This window comes from Canis lupus, chromosome 32 (genome assembly GCF_011100685.1).
Source record: "Canis lupus familiaris isolate Mischka breed German Shepherd chromosome 32, alternate assembly UU_Cfam_GSD_1.0, whole genome shotgun sequence".
Taxonomy (NCBI): domain Eukaryota; kingdom Metazoa; phylum Chordata; class Mammalia; order Carnivora; family Canidae; genus Canis; species Canis lupus.
Window position 1 is genome coordinate 9,325,765 of NC_049253.1, and position 19,463 is coordinate 9,345,227.

The 19,463-nt window shown below is 39.8% G+C and overlaps 1 protein-coding gene across 1 annotated transcript in view; it reads right to left on the reverse strand.

The window, feature by feature from the left end:
• Positions 1-17,735, reverse strand: part of ENPEP (glutamyl aminopeptidase) — an 86,709-nt gene extending 68,974 nt beyond the window's left edge. The window contains exons 1-3 of the mRNA XM_038581899.1: positions 16,966-17,735; positions 5,851-5,992; positions 3,638-3,769 (exon numbers count right to left, since the gene is read on the reverse strand). Of these exons, the coding sequence (XP_038437827.1) occupies positions 3,638-3,769; positions 5,851-5,992; positions 16,966-17,600 (909 nt within the window). The 5' untranslated portion in view covers positions 17,601-17,735. The remainder of the gene's footprint in view (positions 1-3,637; positions 3,770-5,850; positions 5,993-16,965) is intronic.
• Between the last annotated feature and the right edge of the window lie 1,728 nt (positions 17,736-19,463).

Genomic DNA, 19,463 nt, shown 5'->3' on the forward strand with positions numbered 1-19,463 from the left:
GGCTCCGTCAGTTAAGCGTCTGCCTTGGGCTCAGGTGATGATCTCAGGGTTCTGGGATGGAGCCCTGAGGTGGATCTCCCACTAGGCAGGGAGCCTACTTCTCCCTCTCTCTCTCCTTCTGCCCCTCCCCTTACTCATGCTCTCTCTCTCATTCTCTCTCACAAATAAATAAATAAAATATATTTTTCTAAGGTTTTATTTATTTATTTATGAGAGACACAGAGAGAGAGGCAGAGACATAGACAGAGGGAGAGGTCACAGGGAGCCCAATATGGTACTCGATCCTCGGACCCTGGGATCATGCCCTGAGCCGAAGGCAGATGCTCAATCACTGAGCCACTCAGGTGTCCCATAAATAAAATATTTTTAAAAAGAGAATGGTCTTTTGGTTCATGAAATTTCTACTAGAAGTATGATATAGCACTAAAACTACTTAGTTCTATTTTTTTAAAACTGAAATAGAAATATGGGGACTTTGGGTTAAGATGGCCTAATAACTTGAAGATTTGATGCATTTCCACATACAGAAATGACAGATGCAATGTAAAAATGGAAAACCCACAAAACATATTAGGACTTTAAACAATATCTCCAGGACTTGATAAAAATACAAATCAGTGGGCAGGACTGAAGCCATAAGCTTATTGGTAATTGGTAGCAGGTTCCTGGAGGTCAGAGCCAAGTTATGCTTTGGAAATCATGTTTTTAAACTCTGACTGCTGATTTCTTATTGTTTTCTCATTGCTTTCTGTTCTAGTTTATGGTGATCATATTCTTGAATCTATGAGAGCAATAATTAAAGGTTGTATGTGTGAGGAAGTTTAATTTGTTATGGATTTTTTGGATTTCTCTTTACTTTCCCCAATTATTATTATTTGCCCCCACTATGTTTTTTGTTTCTTTGCCTTGGATTTTCTCTTTTATGTTGTTATTTTCCTCACATGCCTGTTTATTGTAAGTTGTCTGTTCAGCTCTAAAAATGTAGTACTGAGGCTGGTTTGCATTCTCGTTGATGTCTCATCTAAGCAGATCTAACTAGGTTGGTTTCCCTGTAATTTTTTCTGGAATGGCAAATTGTACTGGGGAATTTGTGCTTGAGTGTTAACTGCTAGATGTCAATTTAGAGGGAGTGGGTAGGAAAAGCCAGGCAGGGAGACTCTCAAATGCCAATGAGGTGGAATTTACCATAAACTGACATTCACATTAGATGGCTTAAAAGTTTTCTTATAATGTTCTGTTCACATTTTGCAGAAAACAGCCCTACCAGGTTTTGCAGGAGGGAAAAATGTGGTTGCCTGTCTCCTGTAGACGGGGTGGAGGGAAGGGTACCTACTTTGCTTAGCTCCATGCTTCACTTTCACTGAATTCTCCTGACCCAGATCTCCAGTAAGTATCCAAAGAGATTATGGCTTTCTGTTCCTCTCTTATCAAATAGATGGTCAGAAAGTAAATACATTATGACAATATTCATTTCCTACTCAAATGGTGAAAACTTCACCAAATTTACAACAGAATGTTATGAGCTCAGCTCTGATACTTAAGAAATATTTACCACTTAAAAGGCATTGGGATCTTTTGCCAAATTATATTTTTCATATGTCACCCAAATCCTTGATATAAAATCCATCAATAGAATGCAGCTAACTAACCGGGACAGGCTTTAATGACTCAACCAGCCAGTGTCACCACCTTACAAATAAGTGTCCTTGGTCAGAGGACCAGGTGATAGAGTCCCATTGGAAATGCAAACTCCTTGTCACTCTGGAAAATGGCTCCAAGTACACTGTCGTTTTGCTGATTGGTTGGTTGCGTTGTCCTTATTTAGGGAATTACATCATCATTAGTGAATTGTTTAAGCTTTCTGCTTTGCCTTGGCATTTCTTTTTTTTTTTAAGTTTTTTTTTTCATTTATTCATGAGAGACACAGAGAGAGAGAGAGAGAGAGAGAGAGAGAGAGCCAGAGACACAGACAGAGGGAGAAGCAGGCTCCATGCAGGGAGCCTGATGTGGGATTCGATCCCGGGACTCTGGGATCATGCCCTGAGCAAAAGGCAGGTGCTCAACCACTGAGCCACCCCGGCGTCCCATGCCTTGGCATTTCTACTCAAAATTTAAAAACTTGCCCCAAATCTAATCATCATGTTTAAAATGTGGTGTAGAAAACACCTGCACATGATGAGACATTCATGCAACTGAACCGCAGAGGAAGAAGAAAGCATCCTTGGATGAAAATCCTATGACTGCTATGATATAGGAAGAGAAAAGCAGCTGGATGAATGCTTTTCCCTCCATATGACGAAGGAGGAGCCCCAGCGATGACATTTGGCACAGCACAGAAAAAAAAATTTCCTCTTTCCAATGGCATTTCCTTTTTACACTGAATATTATCTATTAGCCCCTGGCAGTGCTCTTCACCATGACTGAAGGTCACATCAAAGCAACACATGCGATAAGGGATGACAGAAGTCATCACGATGTACAGCCTCTTTGAAAAGGTCTCAGGACATTCCCCTATCCCCTCTAACCTGGATACAGTACAGGCAGCATGCTGATAACCACGCTCGACTCCTACTATCCGACACAAAGGTAAATTCCCTTGGCAGGTAGTTGCATGGGAAATAGAAGAATTCATCCCTTCCTTCCAGTGATTGGTGAAGAGGTAAAGATATTTTTAGAATATTATATTTCAGAAGGTGCAGCAGAGTACAGTATTTGGAAAGAATTTGAGTCCCCTGACGGGATGAGCAATGGGTGATATGCTATATGTTGGCAAATTGAACGCCAATAAAAATAATAATAATAAAAAATTCAAAAAAATTTTAAAAATTTAAAAAAAGAATTTGAGTCTCCACCATTTGCCAGGCAGGTGATCTCGAGCAAATGACCTGAACACATTAAGTGTCAATTCTCTCATCTGTAAAATAGAAGTGATGATTTTTTTTTCCCTAGAAAGTTATACTGCAAAGATTATGAAGTTTTATATATATGATATGTAGCAGAGAGGCAGACTAACCAAAAGGCAGATTAAGCAAGTGTTTAGGACATAAACAAAATGGGGGCCTCAAAATGAGAAGACTGATTAGGTCAAAGTATTTGTGTTTTCAAAAGGAAATTACTGAATTAGTTGTCTTGATTTTTAAAAGCTTATTCATCTCTTACACTTTTTAAAAATGCTTTTTGACACTTTTTTGTTGTCTTATTTTGAATTACGTGAAGGAACTGCATCCCAAACTTTAAAGAATACTCATCTTCCTGTGGTCTCCTCTCACCCTGGTCTTCATCCAGGACTCCACCCAAATACATATACTCAACCACTTTGCTAAACTGGGCATGCTCAACTCTTTTAATATATGTGTGCTGATATAATTAGGAGTGTGCTTTGTTTTTAGAGTGAATTTTCCTTTTAAAATAATTCAAAACTAGTTATTCCTATGTCAATTATATTTGCTTATTCTTCATGTGTCCTTTCTGCTTATGATCTTCTATATTGCTCAGAGTATCTATCATCAAGTGCACAGCCCCTGGGAACTAATGGGCTCTCCTTGTCTGCATGTGAGGAGAAAAACTATTCAAAAAACATGGAAAATTAATCACAGATGCATAGGTAGGAAATTTTTAAAAATATAATGAGACTCACAGGTATTCCCTTTTTTGATGTTCTCTGAACATAGTCAAATTGATGTACAGCAAAGCACACCAGGTAGGTGCTCATAGGGACAGACTTCTGGAAAGTTGTTCTATTCCATTTATCATCCATCGATTCTTCTTTCTATTGAAAACAAAAGATAATCTTTTATTTACCAAAAGATCAATCATGTACAAGACAAATGATTTCTCTAAACCTGCCTTTTCAGTCAGAGCTCCTTTGTCAAAGCTTAGGGATAAAATTTGTTTTTCCTGCTCAATGGTGATATTGAAGAAGACTGAGGGAAAGGCATTTAGTTTTAGTTCTGTGAAAGCGTGATTGAACTATGCACTGTATGAGGTTTCCCAGGGAAAAATACAACTTTGACTATGATATAGGAGTTTGTCTTTCTACATTAAATACACAATCCTGACCATAATATTTGAGGGGATACCGGATCCATCAATGAAGAAAATGCTTGTGCTTGGTGCCTTGTACACAGGAAGAATGGAGCAGATATTTACACAGAAGGGCAATGGCTGTACCAGGCATAGCAGGATGTTGGGTTCTCTTTTCTATCTCCAGTGTCTACATCAGAGATCCAAGGTATCATCACTAAAGTTACTGCCTTGGTTACCACGGACAGAAAGAAGGATTTCATTACTTGATGTCACTGATGACTCCACCTGTCTGGTTGCCTGTCCATGTCAGCTTTGCCTTCCTCACTGCCAATCACCAGCCCTAATACTTCATCCATGAATACTTGCCTGGCTCCCACTATCATTGTTTAAATACTTCCATGTGCCTTGCAGCCATGCAGTAAGTCACTACTGTGGAAAGCTTTCAAAGGTGATTCAGCGAGGAAGGCTGGACTAGAATCGATGCCTCATTGACAAGCAAGCCTGCTTGTGCAAGTGCTTGTAGAGAAGTGTCCGAGTGCCAGCAAAGTTACTCTACAATAAGAACAGTATCAGTTTTGTACTCCTAAGGATCCAGGATATTCTCTTTCTTCTGGTACTATTGTCTGGAACAAGTAACAAGTGAGGAAATATATGCCACAAAATGAAAAGGTCATCTGAGAGGTCTACAGCAGAGGTTGGGAAGGTTTGCATCCTCTCTTCTCCCGTCGGCACTCCTCCTTCCAGATGGAAAATTCAAAGGGCCTTTTACCCTGACCCACTCTTCTAGATTAGTGTGTCAGACTTGTTTATCTTCTCCAGTCGAAGCTCAATTGGCCAAGTGACCAACATCAGAAGAAAACAAATTGATAAACTAATTCACATCACAAGGTGCAAATGACTAACAATTTACTTTTTAACCCTCTTAAAGCTTTTGTTTGCTTTATTTTGTTCTTGCTTTTTTGAGGAATATTTATCATTAAAAGGGATGAATTTCAATGATGACATTTCAGATAGTGGATCAGAAAGATGGGAGATAAAAAAAAAAAGAAAGATGGGAGATATAATTTAGGCAGGGTGTTTTTCTAGTGTTAAGGAGAATGACAATTATATCTAAGGATGAGTCTGACCTTTTAACATGTCAATATATGTGTATTTATTATATGTATAAGGTATAATAACCCTCAACTTTAGCTAATGACACTTTAGTTAGCTGCATTACCCACTCTGTGGTTGAGGAGCAGTAACAGAGGAAACAATCTTATGCCAATCATTACAAAGAACTTACTGGAGCCTATTCTTTGTTAGCATTTCATAAGTACTACTTGTTTACTAGAAAAATCTATGGGCACAGGTTTTTCTGAAGTTGGCTTCTATACTCCAATAGTGGAGTGATGGTTTTTTACTCTATCTTTTTACTCTATCTAGCTCTATCTTAAATACTATGCTTATATTCAACTGAAAACCAAGAACAGTGACCGGGCCCAGGAATATTTTTGAGTCTCTAATTCCATGAGTTTGCCATTACTCTGTCATGACTAGGAGGTTCTTTAGTTAAGTAGAGCCCAGCTGATGAGTGTCTACTATATTCACTCATGTTTGGAACCCAACCATGGCTTTCTGACTAGACCATGATATGTTGGGTTAAAGACTATCACGACTCAAAGAAAAGAGATTGCCAAAATGCATTTTCAAGCCTCTAAATGAACTATGAGAGCATAGTTTAGAATTTTAGAATTCAGTGGCTTTTCTCACTGCAAAGAAGATAACTTACCTGATATTATAAATAGACAATCTGCATAAATAAAAAAATTTTAAAGTACTTACCTCCACTGGCATATTTGAAACTGCTTTGTATTCTTTGGGGTGGATGATGGATATATTATAAGTTGCCTTTTTGTTGGGCTCATCAAAACAAGGGAAGGATTTCCTGGCATCTGTTGGTTCGTGATCAGTGGCTGCTATGCTCCTTAAAAACAAACACACAAACAAAATACATGTCACTTCTTCTGACAGCCCGTGTTTCTATTCATATAGAAAAAGTCAATTGTGTGATTACAACGGCATATAATTATAACTACTATGTAATTATATTACATTCTTAAGATGATTTTCAGTCCAGAAAACTATCAAATAGTTCTGTTTCCTGGAATTTTCAGGTTAACAAATAAATGAAAATCTGGAAACTACTTCAGATACTTTATATGAATAGTTTGATAGTTTGGTGCCATAATGAAAAATCTGTGAATCATAGATAAGCAAAAATAAATCCAATTATGAGCTATCACTCTTTCCACCCGAAAACTATCGAGCAGCAAGTAGATAAACACAAAGCCAAACTCAAGGACTTGTTTCTAATTGTCCTTGTGAGAGGGAACAGCTGTGTCCTGTCATGGAGTGGAGAAGTATCTTCCAGAATCCCCAGATCCTATCCCTCATAGCACATTCTTTCTTATTTATGTTGCACCAGGGACAAACTCCAATTTCATTTCCATGCAAAGGCAGTGAATGCTCTGAGTAATTTCCCAGGTGAAACAACCTTTGGCCAGGCTGAAAGCCTGCTTCTGAAAAGAGACAGCACTTTTTTTTTTTTTTTATGGCTCTAACTAGGCAAATGCCTGTGTTAATTTTTAGTGTTTCCATCATTTAAAGTGGAAATAATATTTTTTCTGAGTAACTGCTCAAAAACCCAAAATATATATTTTTACACATAGTTATATCATGGTAAGATATCGTATATTTGCTCATTAGAAGAGTAAGCAAAATAAAAAGGTTTAAAAGAAAGGAGGAGTAAAGCAATGTTGACCTATCTGTTAACAACTTGGGTAAGGAAAATATTTTGTCCCTTAGGTATAACATAAAGAATACCAAGTTAAATTATTAGATATTTCCCTCATCCAATATTTATTGAACCCTTACCTTCTATACCCTTCCCCCTCCCCCACACCACACACACACACACACTTGCCAGTCATTATTCTAGGGGCTAAGGGAATAACAAAGCCTAAGTAAAACATCAGGAGATTGATAAGAGGCATATGGAAAATAAAATAGAGGAAGTGACAGAGAATAACCTAGAAAAATTGTGAGTACCGTTAGGTAAAATAGTCAGGGACAATCTCTTGGAATAAGTAATGGTTTGCTGAGATCTAAATGATGAGAAAAAAACCAGACAGGGTAAGCATAAGAAAAATATATTCTAGCAGAGGGAACAGCAAGTATACAGTCACTAGGGTGGAAAAGAACTTAATGTGGCTGAGGACCTAAAAGGTGTCCAGTGTAGCTGAAGTCTACTGAACCAGAGGGACTGTGCCAAGAAAAAGAGTTTGGCTAGTCAGTAAGGACCATGGTAAGAGTCTGCATTTCATTTTGGTTCAAGAATGTATTATATACATTGACATCTAAGAAATAATATGCCATAGGTCAACATCCGTCTATAAGAAATTAAAATATTTTTGAATTAAAAAAACTCCACATATAAAACTTACTTGTTAAAGCTCAACCAAAAAAACTAATCTGTAAAAATTAAAACCTGAAAGGTGGCTGTCTTCTGGCAGATGATTGACTGAGGGACAGAACTTTCTGGGATGATATATCTGTATCTTATAAGGGATGTGAGTAACAAAGATGTATGCACTTGTCAAAATTCATTGAATTGTGTCCAATAGATTTGTGTGTTTACCATATATAAATTTTACAAAAAAATACTTGTAAATGAATATTAATTTCTAGTAAGTTGTATTTTGCGGTGGTATAGGTTAGCAATTCAGAAATAACCTTCTCTGTATTCTAGGCTTGAGCAAATAAAAAATAAAAATGAGGATAATGGAAGGCAGGCTTCTCATTGTTGGGGAAGAGAGTTACAAATCTGTAAAAGGGAAAGACTAGAATGTATCCTTGATATTGAATTGTAATTGAGGATTTGGTGTAAATTCAACTTTTATTTGTATAGGTAGATGGAAAAAAATTCCAAACTGAGACATATATTTCTTAATTCTGTCTGCTGAGCCAGAACTAGAAGCATTGACAAGGTTGCAGCAAATGAGCACAGCTAGTTCCTAGATGATGATTTCTAAATACCACTCTCCACATAGAGGAACCAGACTCCTTAGAGAAATGGTCAATTCCAGAAATGGGTCAGGAAAAGTCCGAGATGATCCTGGAACAACATCTTGCTTTGCCCAAAAGTAAGGAAGTTCTCAAAGAACCATGGGAACAAGTCAAAGGACACAGAAGCTCACTTGAATGGAGTATCACCGGTCAAATCTGGTCCCCCAGATTAGAATGTCAAAATAAATAGTGAAATTATAACCCACTGATTAAAATAAGAATCCTTGAATCCTTACTCTGATATATATATGGAGGGGAAGAGAAGGGAAGCTGTTTTGTTGTTGTTGTTGTTGTTGTTAGTTTGTTAACAGATTGCCTATTAGTGATTTTAGGAGGAATGATGGCTTTAGAAAATCATCAGTGGATACCAAAACAAGTGAGTGAGAGTTTGATGAAAGGGTATCTGAGGTTTCAAAGAATCTCTCAAAAGTTACTTACAAGGAGAGGGTACTACTTTAAGCGAAGTGATTAATGACAACATCACTAATCATTGGACAAATCAACGTAATCTGTCTCCTGACATGACTTCCTGAGAGGGGCACAGCACCACTTCGGTGAAATTCCTGACAAAAACTGCTTAGTTTGCATTTTTAAATATAAGGAAAGTCAGATAAACTAAAATTGAGGGACATTCTCAAAATAACTGGCCTGTGCTCTTCAAAACTATCAAGGTTGTGAAAGGCAAAGAAAGGCTAAGGGACTGTTCCAGTTTGAAGGAATCTAAAAAGGCATAACCTTAAATGCAATGCGTGAATCCAGACTGGATACGGGAGTGAGAAAAAATAGCTCAGAAAGACATTTTGGGGTTAATAATTATGACTGGATTAGATCATTGTTCGGTATCAATATTAAATTTTCTGATTTTGATAACTGCACTGGGCTTATGTGGGAGAATGTCCCTACGCTTAAGAAATATATACTGAATGTTAAGATGTAAAGGGAAATGATATGTCAAATACTGTAAAGCGAGAGAGAGACAAAGAGACAGAGGCATGGGATGGGAGGGGGAACAGGACAAAATGTTGATAATTGGTGAGTCTGAGTAAAATGTTTCTAGGAGTTTTTTTGTACTATTCTTGTAATTTTTCTGCAAGTTTGAAATTCTTTCAAGATAACCTATCCCCAAAAAAGCCTCAAGAATTTATTCTTCAGTAGAATAATTACTGATTAGCTTTTGTAATGATAACAGCTTAATCAACTGAAGTTTCTAACATTGGGCAGACAGTAGAGAATTGCAAACACATCAGGATATAATGAAACCTGCACACTTTCCCAGGGTACTAAGGTTTTGCAATAAACTCCACCAAGCTCTAGCCCCATGTTTAGTCAGCTGCCTTTTCTTCTGAATTCTTCTGGCTTCTGATTTCTTCCAGAGGCAGAAGAAAAGGAAAAATCACTCTCTGCAAGAATGTTTCAGCTTAGTCACACTTCGGAAATAAGCCAGCTAACTAATTTGGGAATAGGAGAGAGAGAGAGAGAGAGAAGAGAAGAGAATGTGTGTGTGTGTGTGTGTGTGTGTGTGTGTGTGTATACACACGTGCACCAGAGAGGGAGAGAGAGAGAAGGTGGGGTGAGGGTCAGGGTGAGAAGGGAATGAGATTCCACTTTCCTAAGCAATAGCCATTGGTAGGTTTTCAAATCTGTTTCAGTCTGTCCTCCATGCTAAAGTCCATACCCCCAAGTGCCCAATAGAGAGAACTTTTGGTCATTCTCACCTTCTCTCTTTAAAAGAGATCACACTCGGTTGTACACAAAAAGTTGCCTCCCTGACTTAGAGGATCTCAGAACCTGCCTTTGGAAATGGAACAGAACAGTGTTGGTGGTGTTTCTGCATCATGTGTTTGGTCTACCTCGGTGGTCCTGTCAGTGAATGTTAATCATACCAAGTCCAGTTCAATTACAGTGATTGATGTAGGTAAAGCGATGTAAAGTGGCATTCATCTACCGGAAGGGCTACCAAATATCAAATATGTACTATTTTCTTTTTTAGAGTACAGAGCTGACATGATTTCATGGGGAAAACCTTTTTTTTTTTTTTTAAGATTTTATTCATTTATCTGAAAGAGAGAGAGAAAGAGAGAACACAAGTGGAAGGGAGGGGCAGAGGGAGAAGCAGACTCCTCACTGAGCAGGGAGCCCACCTCCGAGATATGGGGTGCCATCCCAGGACCCTGAGATCACGGCTTGAGCTGAATGCAAATGCCCAACTGACTGAACCACTGAGGCGCCCCAGGGGAAAACCTCTTCTAAGAGTAAAAATTCCTAGATTCCAATCCTGCTTCAGCCCCCTAAAGTGTGATCTTGTGCTAGTCACAAAGCATACTGATTCTTAGTGTCCTGAGCTATCAAACCTGGTTACCAAAGCACATCTGGCCTCTTCACAGGGTTATGTGGGGGTGACAAGGGATAACTCACATGCAGTAATGTATTTGAAATTCCCTTCACATTTACATGATAGTATTAGGATACACCTCATCTATTTTCTTTATCTCTAGAAGGCTGACTATGCTTTCCACTAATGCACTTTTCACAATGAACAGACTTCAAAGTTCATCCATTAAACAGGAATATCTGTACTGGAATAAAAGTACTTAGTGTGTAAATGCTATGGGCAATATAATGAAGACTTTCAATGGTAACTTGTTATTTTTTCTCATCAACTCCTGTATAACTCAAAAGCCCCTATTTATATATGCTAAATTCCATCCAAAGTTATTGAAGTTTTCTAAATATTTGCAAATTTTAAAACAAGGTGTATAAGATGCAAAGCAATTTTAGATCATAACTTCTTTGGGGAGATTTTATTCGGTGATTAAAACTTTTTTTTTATAATCAAATGTGTTGTACTGCAAATTAATGGACACAGCCTAAGGCTAAGAGCACAGTATGTTCAGGAGTGATTCCTGAGAATGTCCTGAATAATTATAATGCCAAGCAAATGTGCTGAGTTAAACCATTTTTCCATAGGGGCCTCTCTGTGTCATGTTAATAAGTCACTTACTAGACCCAGCACATTAAAAATACAATTCTGTGTAGCTTATTAATTCACAAAAGGGAAAAAATCCCTCTGACTTCTCTGAGTACCTCAGATCAAGGTGATTTTAGAGAAAGAGGAGGTGAGGATGCAAGTCACATACCAGTTCACTCCCAATCAACTTAAAAAAAAATTCTTCATTACCTCATAAATCATCCGGCACACTGTTTCCAACAAAGACTCTCGGGTATGTTCAGCAATTTAGTCACTCAAACCAGCAAAATAAAGGGCAAGGTCTGGGTGAAAACCTTAAACAAAGGCCATCTGATGCAGGGGAGGGAGCCACAATTGCTAAGAGTCTGTGCAGACTAAGTGAAGGGTTCCAGAATTAAGTACGGGAGCTGATTAGTACAAGACAACCCATCTAGATTATTCAGAGTCCAACATATTTTTTTTAAGGATTTATTTATTTGAGAGAGAAAGAAAGCATGTGCTTGTGAGTGAGGGGAGGGGGAGAGGAAGAGGGAGAAGCAGACCCCCCACTGAGCAGGGAGCCCTACAAGGGCCTGGATCTTAGGACGCTGGGATCATGACATGAGCTGATGTTGGACGCTAAACTTACTGAACCACCTAGGCGCCCCCAGACTCCAACATATTTCTATGGTGGTTTGAATAAACCAGTTGATTATTTAAATTCATTGTCCAATTGCTTTTTTTCTATGTAGAAGACATTCAAGGTCACTTAACGTTGCTTTTTGCTTCCTTGCTTCCAAAATAAAACAAATTACCCTGCCTCCTGTAACAAGTAATAAGACCAAAAAGAATCTATTCTTTATTGATCATGGGTACATTGATAGCTCAACATATCCATCTAATGAATGATCAATAAACTGACACACAACTAAAATTTCAAGATCAAATCCACAAAAGAACATATATATCCATTCATGTGAGAGTGTACCACCATAGACTTAACTGAGACCATCACACTGGTGTCTCTCCTGCCGTGTTTCCATCTAACTCTTAATCTTTCTCCTAAGCCCTAAGCTTGTGCTTCAGATTTATTTATCCAAATGCCTACTGGACCTGTCTTCCTAGATGCTTGACAGGCATCTGACAACAAACCCATGACCTTCTCTCCCAAACCTGGTTCTTCTCTTCTATTTCCAGTGTCTATTTCCTGTCCTACTGATCCTCATCTTCTCTTTCTAGGATCCCTCCAATATCTCCCATATACCCACACATGAATTTAGCTCTTTCCTTCACCATCCACCTAAATAGTCACCAGTTAATTTTTCCTACATGCCTGCCATTAGCTGTCCTTCCTTTCTTTTCTCTGACAGGCTTCCCAGAGTTGTCTCTAGCTGGCCTCTTCATATAAACCTCTCCTACAAACTAATTCCTCCCCCTCACTCTGCTTTTCTGACCTAGCACCTTTCCCTTTTTACCTGCTTTTTTTTTTTTAACCTGCTTTTATGTTCTCACTTGCCTCTTGCAATCCCACCATTATATCAGAATTCACCTTCAATCCTAGCAATCCTGTAGACATCCAGAAAACACAAACTAGAAACCATCTGTCCCTCTTGTAAATTTTTGATGTGATTCTTGTTAAGCAATGATTCTCAGTCCTTAAAATATGAAGACTGCATTCCCAAGTTAAAAAAAAAAGATTTTATCAATTTCTCATCTTTTCAGTGAGATGGGGAGAAAGGGAACCAAAGAAACATGTCCATCCTGAGTGAGTGGAAAAATAGAGAAGTTGTTAGTGGACTAATATTAGACTCCTTAATGGGAAAGGGCTGTGGCTCTGCAGTACATCCCAGCATGTACCATAGGACATTAATCATGTGAGAGTCTATGTGAAAATGTTTCTATATATTTATTTAGTAATATTAAGTACTCCTTGTGCTAGCTAGTGAAAAAGAGAGGGACAGACCAACTCCCAACTATGGAAGATTCCACAGTCTTGTACAGTTGGGAAACTCCATACTCCAGAGATTCATGGTAGTCTCTAGAGGTTCATAATGGATGTTCTTATATAAAAGTCTCTCAGAAGACGCATCATTTAAACACACACACACACACATCACTTTTGTATTTAGTGTTATTGTCCAAGCTAACTTGGCCACAGAATCCCTCCCCTGCTTTTTTTTCAGGCAATAGCTATTAATATCCTATGCAACTAGAACTCTGTGGAACAGCAAGTTGGAAAATGCTGTGTAAGAGTAGTTCAAATGCTGAGAAGGAAATGCTGACCCTCAGAGAGAAGAAAATAGTATATACTTTGGAGATGTTGAATGGAGGGGAACTCTGGGAAGAGAGCAACTGGAAATGCTACATAACACAGTGAGAGTGTGGAGGGTATTGGTGGTAAGGGCAGAAAAACACTCTAAAGATTCCAATTATTTTAAAAGTGGTTTCTTCAGATCATAAGGAACAGACCACTGTAGTAAAAGTGACTTAAGTTTCTCAAACTTTCTTCTCCTAAGCCTCATTACAACTCTTAAAAAAAATAAAAATAAATTGTAAGGATCAAGTATTACGCAGCTTACTCTATAATATGAAAGAAGAGTGTTGCTCCCAGTGAACCCACTCCTGCGTCCTTATGTCGATGCTGTGGATGAGCACCCCCATAGGCCCGCATGTCAAAATGTCACAGGCTTGAAAAAAAAAAAAACCCCAAAACAACAGACTTTCCTCATATGCTTGAAATATTTCATAACAAGAAAAACAAAAAGTGTTCCATTTAGACTAACTGAGGTTACTGAGTATGTGCCAGAACTGTTCCAAAACCACATGTGGATGCAGAACTGGAAGCATCCTGGGTAATATGAGAGCCTCAACTGCCACCAAGGAGAGCAGACAAGCTCCGGGTTACCAGTCGTCCCTGAGAGCCCGCCTCTCTCACCAGTCTTGCTGTAATGTGGTATTTGTTGTCCAATAATTACGACAGCCGAGTTTCAGGATATCAGCTCTCAAGTATATATCTTATGGTAAAATTTATTGGTACGATAAAATAATCCAGAGTCAAATGACTAATATATATTTCAGTATATAATGCTTTCTTAAATTTATAAAGTACGTAAGAGAAATTTATTAATGGAATTTTGTTCCATATCTTTTGGCCTTCCTGTAGTATATGGAATTTTTAATAATTTGGTGGCTTTACTCAGATGACGTTTCTACTGTTTTCTCAACCCAAGAAACAATTTTAAAGTCTTAGCAATAAACCACTTACAAGTTTTGATTTGTTTTCACTTCAATTAATGAATTTTTAGAATCTCTTGGAGGTGGATATTCTTCCAAATATCTTGCCTTTCCCCCACAAATTGAGAACATTTTAAAAACTCACTTAATCCTTAGTGAATCTCAGAGAAATAGGCATTTTTATTCCTTATTTGTGGAAACATAATTTGAGATATATTTTTGGAAGTCAGTTTGGAGACACACACACACATGCATGCATATCACATATTTATGTGTATGTGTGTATACATACACACAGATTCATGCATCCATACATAGGTAGTTTGAGCCAATTTCCTAAGAATTTTCCTATAGAATTATTAGAAAATGTTATACATATTTTGATAAGGATGTTATTATATTTTTATAGGTGTTTATTAAAAAGGTAAAAAAAGAAGAAACGTAAACGCCCAAATTTAATGGAAAAAGTGGGGAAAAGAAGTGGAATAAGGTACATTATATTCATATAATAGACTATCATGTATCCATTAAATAAATCCTCTACCAAGCCATGTTAAAGTGTTGATATATTCTAAAAACATGTTACACAATACTATGTACAACATAATGTCATCTTTACCTGCATTCAGAAAAAATATTGGAAGGGTATCTGCCTAAATATTAACAATGACTATACTTCGGTGGTAGAATTTTCTCTGTTTTCCAAGTTTTCTAGAGTGACTGTGTGTTATGAAATCAACAAAATAACTGTCACAAGTTTCTCGATACTCTTTGACCCAGCAATTCTATTTTATTGAATATATCCTAACATAAGGAAATAAACAGATATATACTTAAAGATTTACTTACAATTATGTTCTTTTCTGACTCTTTTATTGTAATAAATACTGAAAGCAATTTAAATATCCAGTATTAGGAAACAGGTCTTAAAAAATAAGAGTGCATTCATGCACGGTCTTTAAAGTCAGATTCTTGAAAATATGGAAGACTGAGAGGAAATGCTTATATGAAGGCAAAAAGGTATATATACATAAACATTATGTAATTACAATCTGATTGTCTAAAAAAATATTAACATGTAACCAAAGTTACCATTCGATGTGAAGTTTCTCTTTATAGTTTCTTTTGATTTTCCTTCTTTATAATTTTACATGCTTACACTATTTTTAATTTTTATAAGCAGAAAAAAAACAAGTCAGCAATAAAGAAGCCTGTTTTATCACTAGTGATATTAAGATACAGTATATGAGCATGTTCCCTTCAAATGTTTTTTTCAAACTATCATTCCTACTCAATTTATTAGTGTATCCCACAGTAATATAGGGATACTTAAACATTTCATTTAGTCCTTGGGTCTCTCTGACAAACAATAGGAAGAATTTTGACCAAAAGCTTTACTTTGCTCTGTAAGATGCTTAAAACAACATAGGGAAGGGATATTCAGTGGGCTGGCCCTGGACTCATCACATTTCTGAACTATGACACTAAGGTTTCTTAATCATTTACCTGTCAAGAATCGACATAAGCAAAGGTCAAAGCAGTTTCAAGTTCAGTGATACCTCAAGATAGCCTTCCTTCCTGATGCAAAGGTCACACCCACAGAGTGAAGGTTTTTTTTTTTTTTTAATTTATTGAGAGAGTGTATGCCCTTCATGTGGTTCTAGGAATAGCATCTGATTGTCAAGGCAAGTAACCATCTTTGCTAGACGCAGAAATGAAAAAATGCATATATTCATCACCTGACATATCTTTATATCCTTAATTACTTAATATATCTTTTATACTGCAAAAGGCTTAGCATTACCATTGCATGTTGCATGATGGACAATGAGCCCAAAGAGTTATCCATGTGCTGCCACGAACGTGTGAACTCTGTTTGGTGAAAGCTTATGTGTGAAACATGGTTCTGGCCACACAAGATAAAGACGGAATCGCGCCTCCCTTCCTAGTGACACCAAGACAATTTCGCGGACTTTCCATACTCTTTCAGCATCTCTTCTCCAATAAAATACTCAAAATTATAACTGTCACTTGCTGAATTCCACTTAAACTTAGTATAAAAGTTCACTTTGAAATCATTGTCATGTAGCCCAAGACTATGGCAGCGAAATACGTGTATTTTTAGAATCTGAGGTAGTTTCTCTGGGCAGTTTCTGCCTTCTGACAGGATGCAGTACCTTATGACTTTTCCTGATGAAGTAAAAGACTTACATTGATTCTTTGGACTCCATGCAGCTCACTCTGTACTTTTAGGTTTTTTGATAGGCTTTGAAAATACTACGGGTCTGGGGGGATGCCTGGGTGGCTCAGTGGTTTAGCGCCTGCCTTGGGCCCAGGGCATGATCCTGGAGTCCGAGGATCGAGTCCCGCATCAGGCTCTCTGGCTGGAGCCTGCTTCTGTCTCTGCCTCTCTCTCTCTCTCTCTCTCTCTCTCTCTGTGTGTCTCTCATAAATAAATAAATTAAAAAAAAAAGAAAATACGACGGGGCAAGAATTGGGTTTCGCAGGTGAAGGAGCAGAACGGAAACCAAGTGTGGGTAACAATCAGAGCAACATAGACGATTGAAAAGGTGGAAAGCGAGAAGGAAAGGGAAAGAAATGGAGAACAAATATGCGAGCTGAGGGCAAACAAAGCAAAAATTAGTAGTTACTTGATCTGTCCGTTCTCCTCGTAGGTCGTCCTGTAAAATCCCACGAGCGAGCCGTTCAGCCAGCCGGCGAACCTGAGGGTCAGGAGGTAGGTCCCCGGGCCAGTGCTGGGGGCGAGCTCTTGCTCCGCCTCCACCACCACGTACTCCTGCTTCTTGTACTCGAAGCACCGGCGGACCTGCACCTGCGCCCCCGAGGGCGCCTTCAGCTCGGGCAGCTGCGTGAGCCTGGTCTCCCGCAGGTGCAGCCACAGGTGCCGGGTGGGCGCGCTCACGTTGACCGCGATGGCCACGCTGCCCGTGTACGTGTCCTCCTGCAGCAGGGGCTTCACCTCCAGGTCGTAGTGCACCGGGCTGATGAAGTCCGGCAGCCGGAAGTTCTTCCAGTCCCCGCTGTCATCTTCGCTGGCGGGACAGACCCCCTGGTCCCCGGGCGGCGGGGTCTCGGGCGAAGGGCCCTGCGAGGGGGGGCCGGGCGCGGGGCCCTGGCCGCCGCCCCCCGGGGAGCTGCCGGCCCGGGTCAAGCCCACCGACAGGCCCACTATCAGTCCCACCGCCGCCACCACCGCGCAGATCACCGCCACGTGTCTCGTCCTGATGCAGTACCTCTTGGCGTCCTCTCCCTCCGCAAAGTTCATTTTTGCTTCCCGAGGCAACTAATTACACGTGGGAGAATGTTAGATTGAGCTCACTAACGTCCGCCGACTTCCTTTTCAAGTTGGGAGGAATTCCCGGGCTTGGCAGCCCGTCTGCGTTGTTTCCCACCCCCCCCCCACGCCCCCAAGTCCCCCGGCCCCCGGCCCCCGGCCCCCGGCGCCTGCGGCCGTCCCCGCCGCTCCCGCTCACGTCCCGCTCCAGCCTCTCACGGTGGACGCGGGGCCCCGGGGGTGGGCGGAGGGCCCGGGAGCGGCCCGGCCGAGCTGGCGGAGGAGGACTGGCGGGGACGCGGCCACAGCCCCTTAAGAACACGCGTCCCCACCCCGCCCCTCCGGCGCAGGAGGGAGTTCAATATGAAACAGGGCTGCGCTGGTCGGGGGGCGGGAGGAGGAGCCTCTGCCAAAGTCCGGTCTGCAGCTCCCAGGGAGACAGCGTTCCGGGAGAGAAGTGTGCTTGCAATTAAAAAAAAAAAAAAAAAAAAAAAAAAACCAACCTCAACCTTTGCCACTGAGTCTATGGCTTCTTCCTGTTGTGCTCACAATCTCTCTCCCTTAACGAAAGGGGCTTCTTGGATTTCAGCTTGTTTCATCAGGTAGCTTGCCAAAGATAAGTGTTTTCTTTTCGGTATTTCCACACACGCACACACACACACACACACACACACACACCCCTCTCCTATTACATAAACATGCAGACTCTGCCTTTACCGAAGTCATTCCCTGGGCTTGGATGCGCAAAGGGATACATAAATTCAAGGAGCACTTAGTAAATATTTGTTGGATTGCTGGATTAGCAAAGCATGGCCAAGTTACTCTGAATCAGTTCAGTAAATGCTGGATGGGAGAGGGGGGAAACAGGAAAGTAGCCAAAGCAGTCCTGGAGCTGAATGAAGAGAAAGAAGAAAGGAGAAAAAGAAGAAAGAGGAAGAGGAAGAGGAAGAGGAAGAAGAAGAAGAAGAAGAAGAAGAAGAAGAAGAAGAAGAAGAAGAAGAAGAAGAAAGAAGAAGAAAGAAAAGAAAAGAAGAAGAAGAAGAAGAAGAAGAAAGAAGAAGAAGAAGAAGAAGAAGAAGAAGAAGAAGAAGAAGAAAGAGGCAGAAAGGGAAAGGATTGAAAGGATAGATAAACTTGTTAGGTTAGATAACTAAACTGGGGCAGATAAACATATCTCTGCAGTTGGCCTCTGAGTGAGATTGACTTGTGTAGACGTGTATGTGTAGATCATGTTTGCAGCAGATTCCAGATGTGAAAGCTGGCCTGTCGGGAGATCCATTTTCTGTGTAAATCTATTGCCTCTGAATGACAAGGGCAAAATGGCAATCACAGCAGTGACCTGAATGTTTGTGAGTAGCTAAGGTGTAGACCCCAAGCCACCTCTCATACTAACAATTCAATAAGAATTATCAAAAATTTGAGAGCTCTCTATGAGCCCGGCACTATGCTAAGTACATTATAGAAGTATTAGTTAAGTCTTCCCAATAACTCTAGAAGATTGGTACTATTTTGATGCCCATTGTAGAGGTGGGAAGACTGACTTTTGCAGAGGTTAAGGCACTTGGACAAGGTCACACAATCTGCAAATAGAAGAATTGGAGTTTGGGGCAGCCAGGGTGGCTTAGCGGCTTAGCGCCACCTTCAGTCCAGGGCGTGATCCTGGAGACCCAGTATCGAGTCCCATGTTGGGCTCCCTGCATGGAGCCTGCTTCTCCCTCTGCCTGTGTCTCTGCCTCTCTCTCTCTCTCTCTCTGTCTCTCATGGATAAATAAATAAATAAAATCTTAAAAAAAATTGGAGTTTGTACCCATATTGTCTGAGTCCAAAGTGCCTCCATTGTCTGAAGAGGACAAA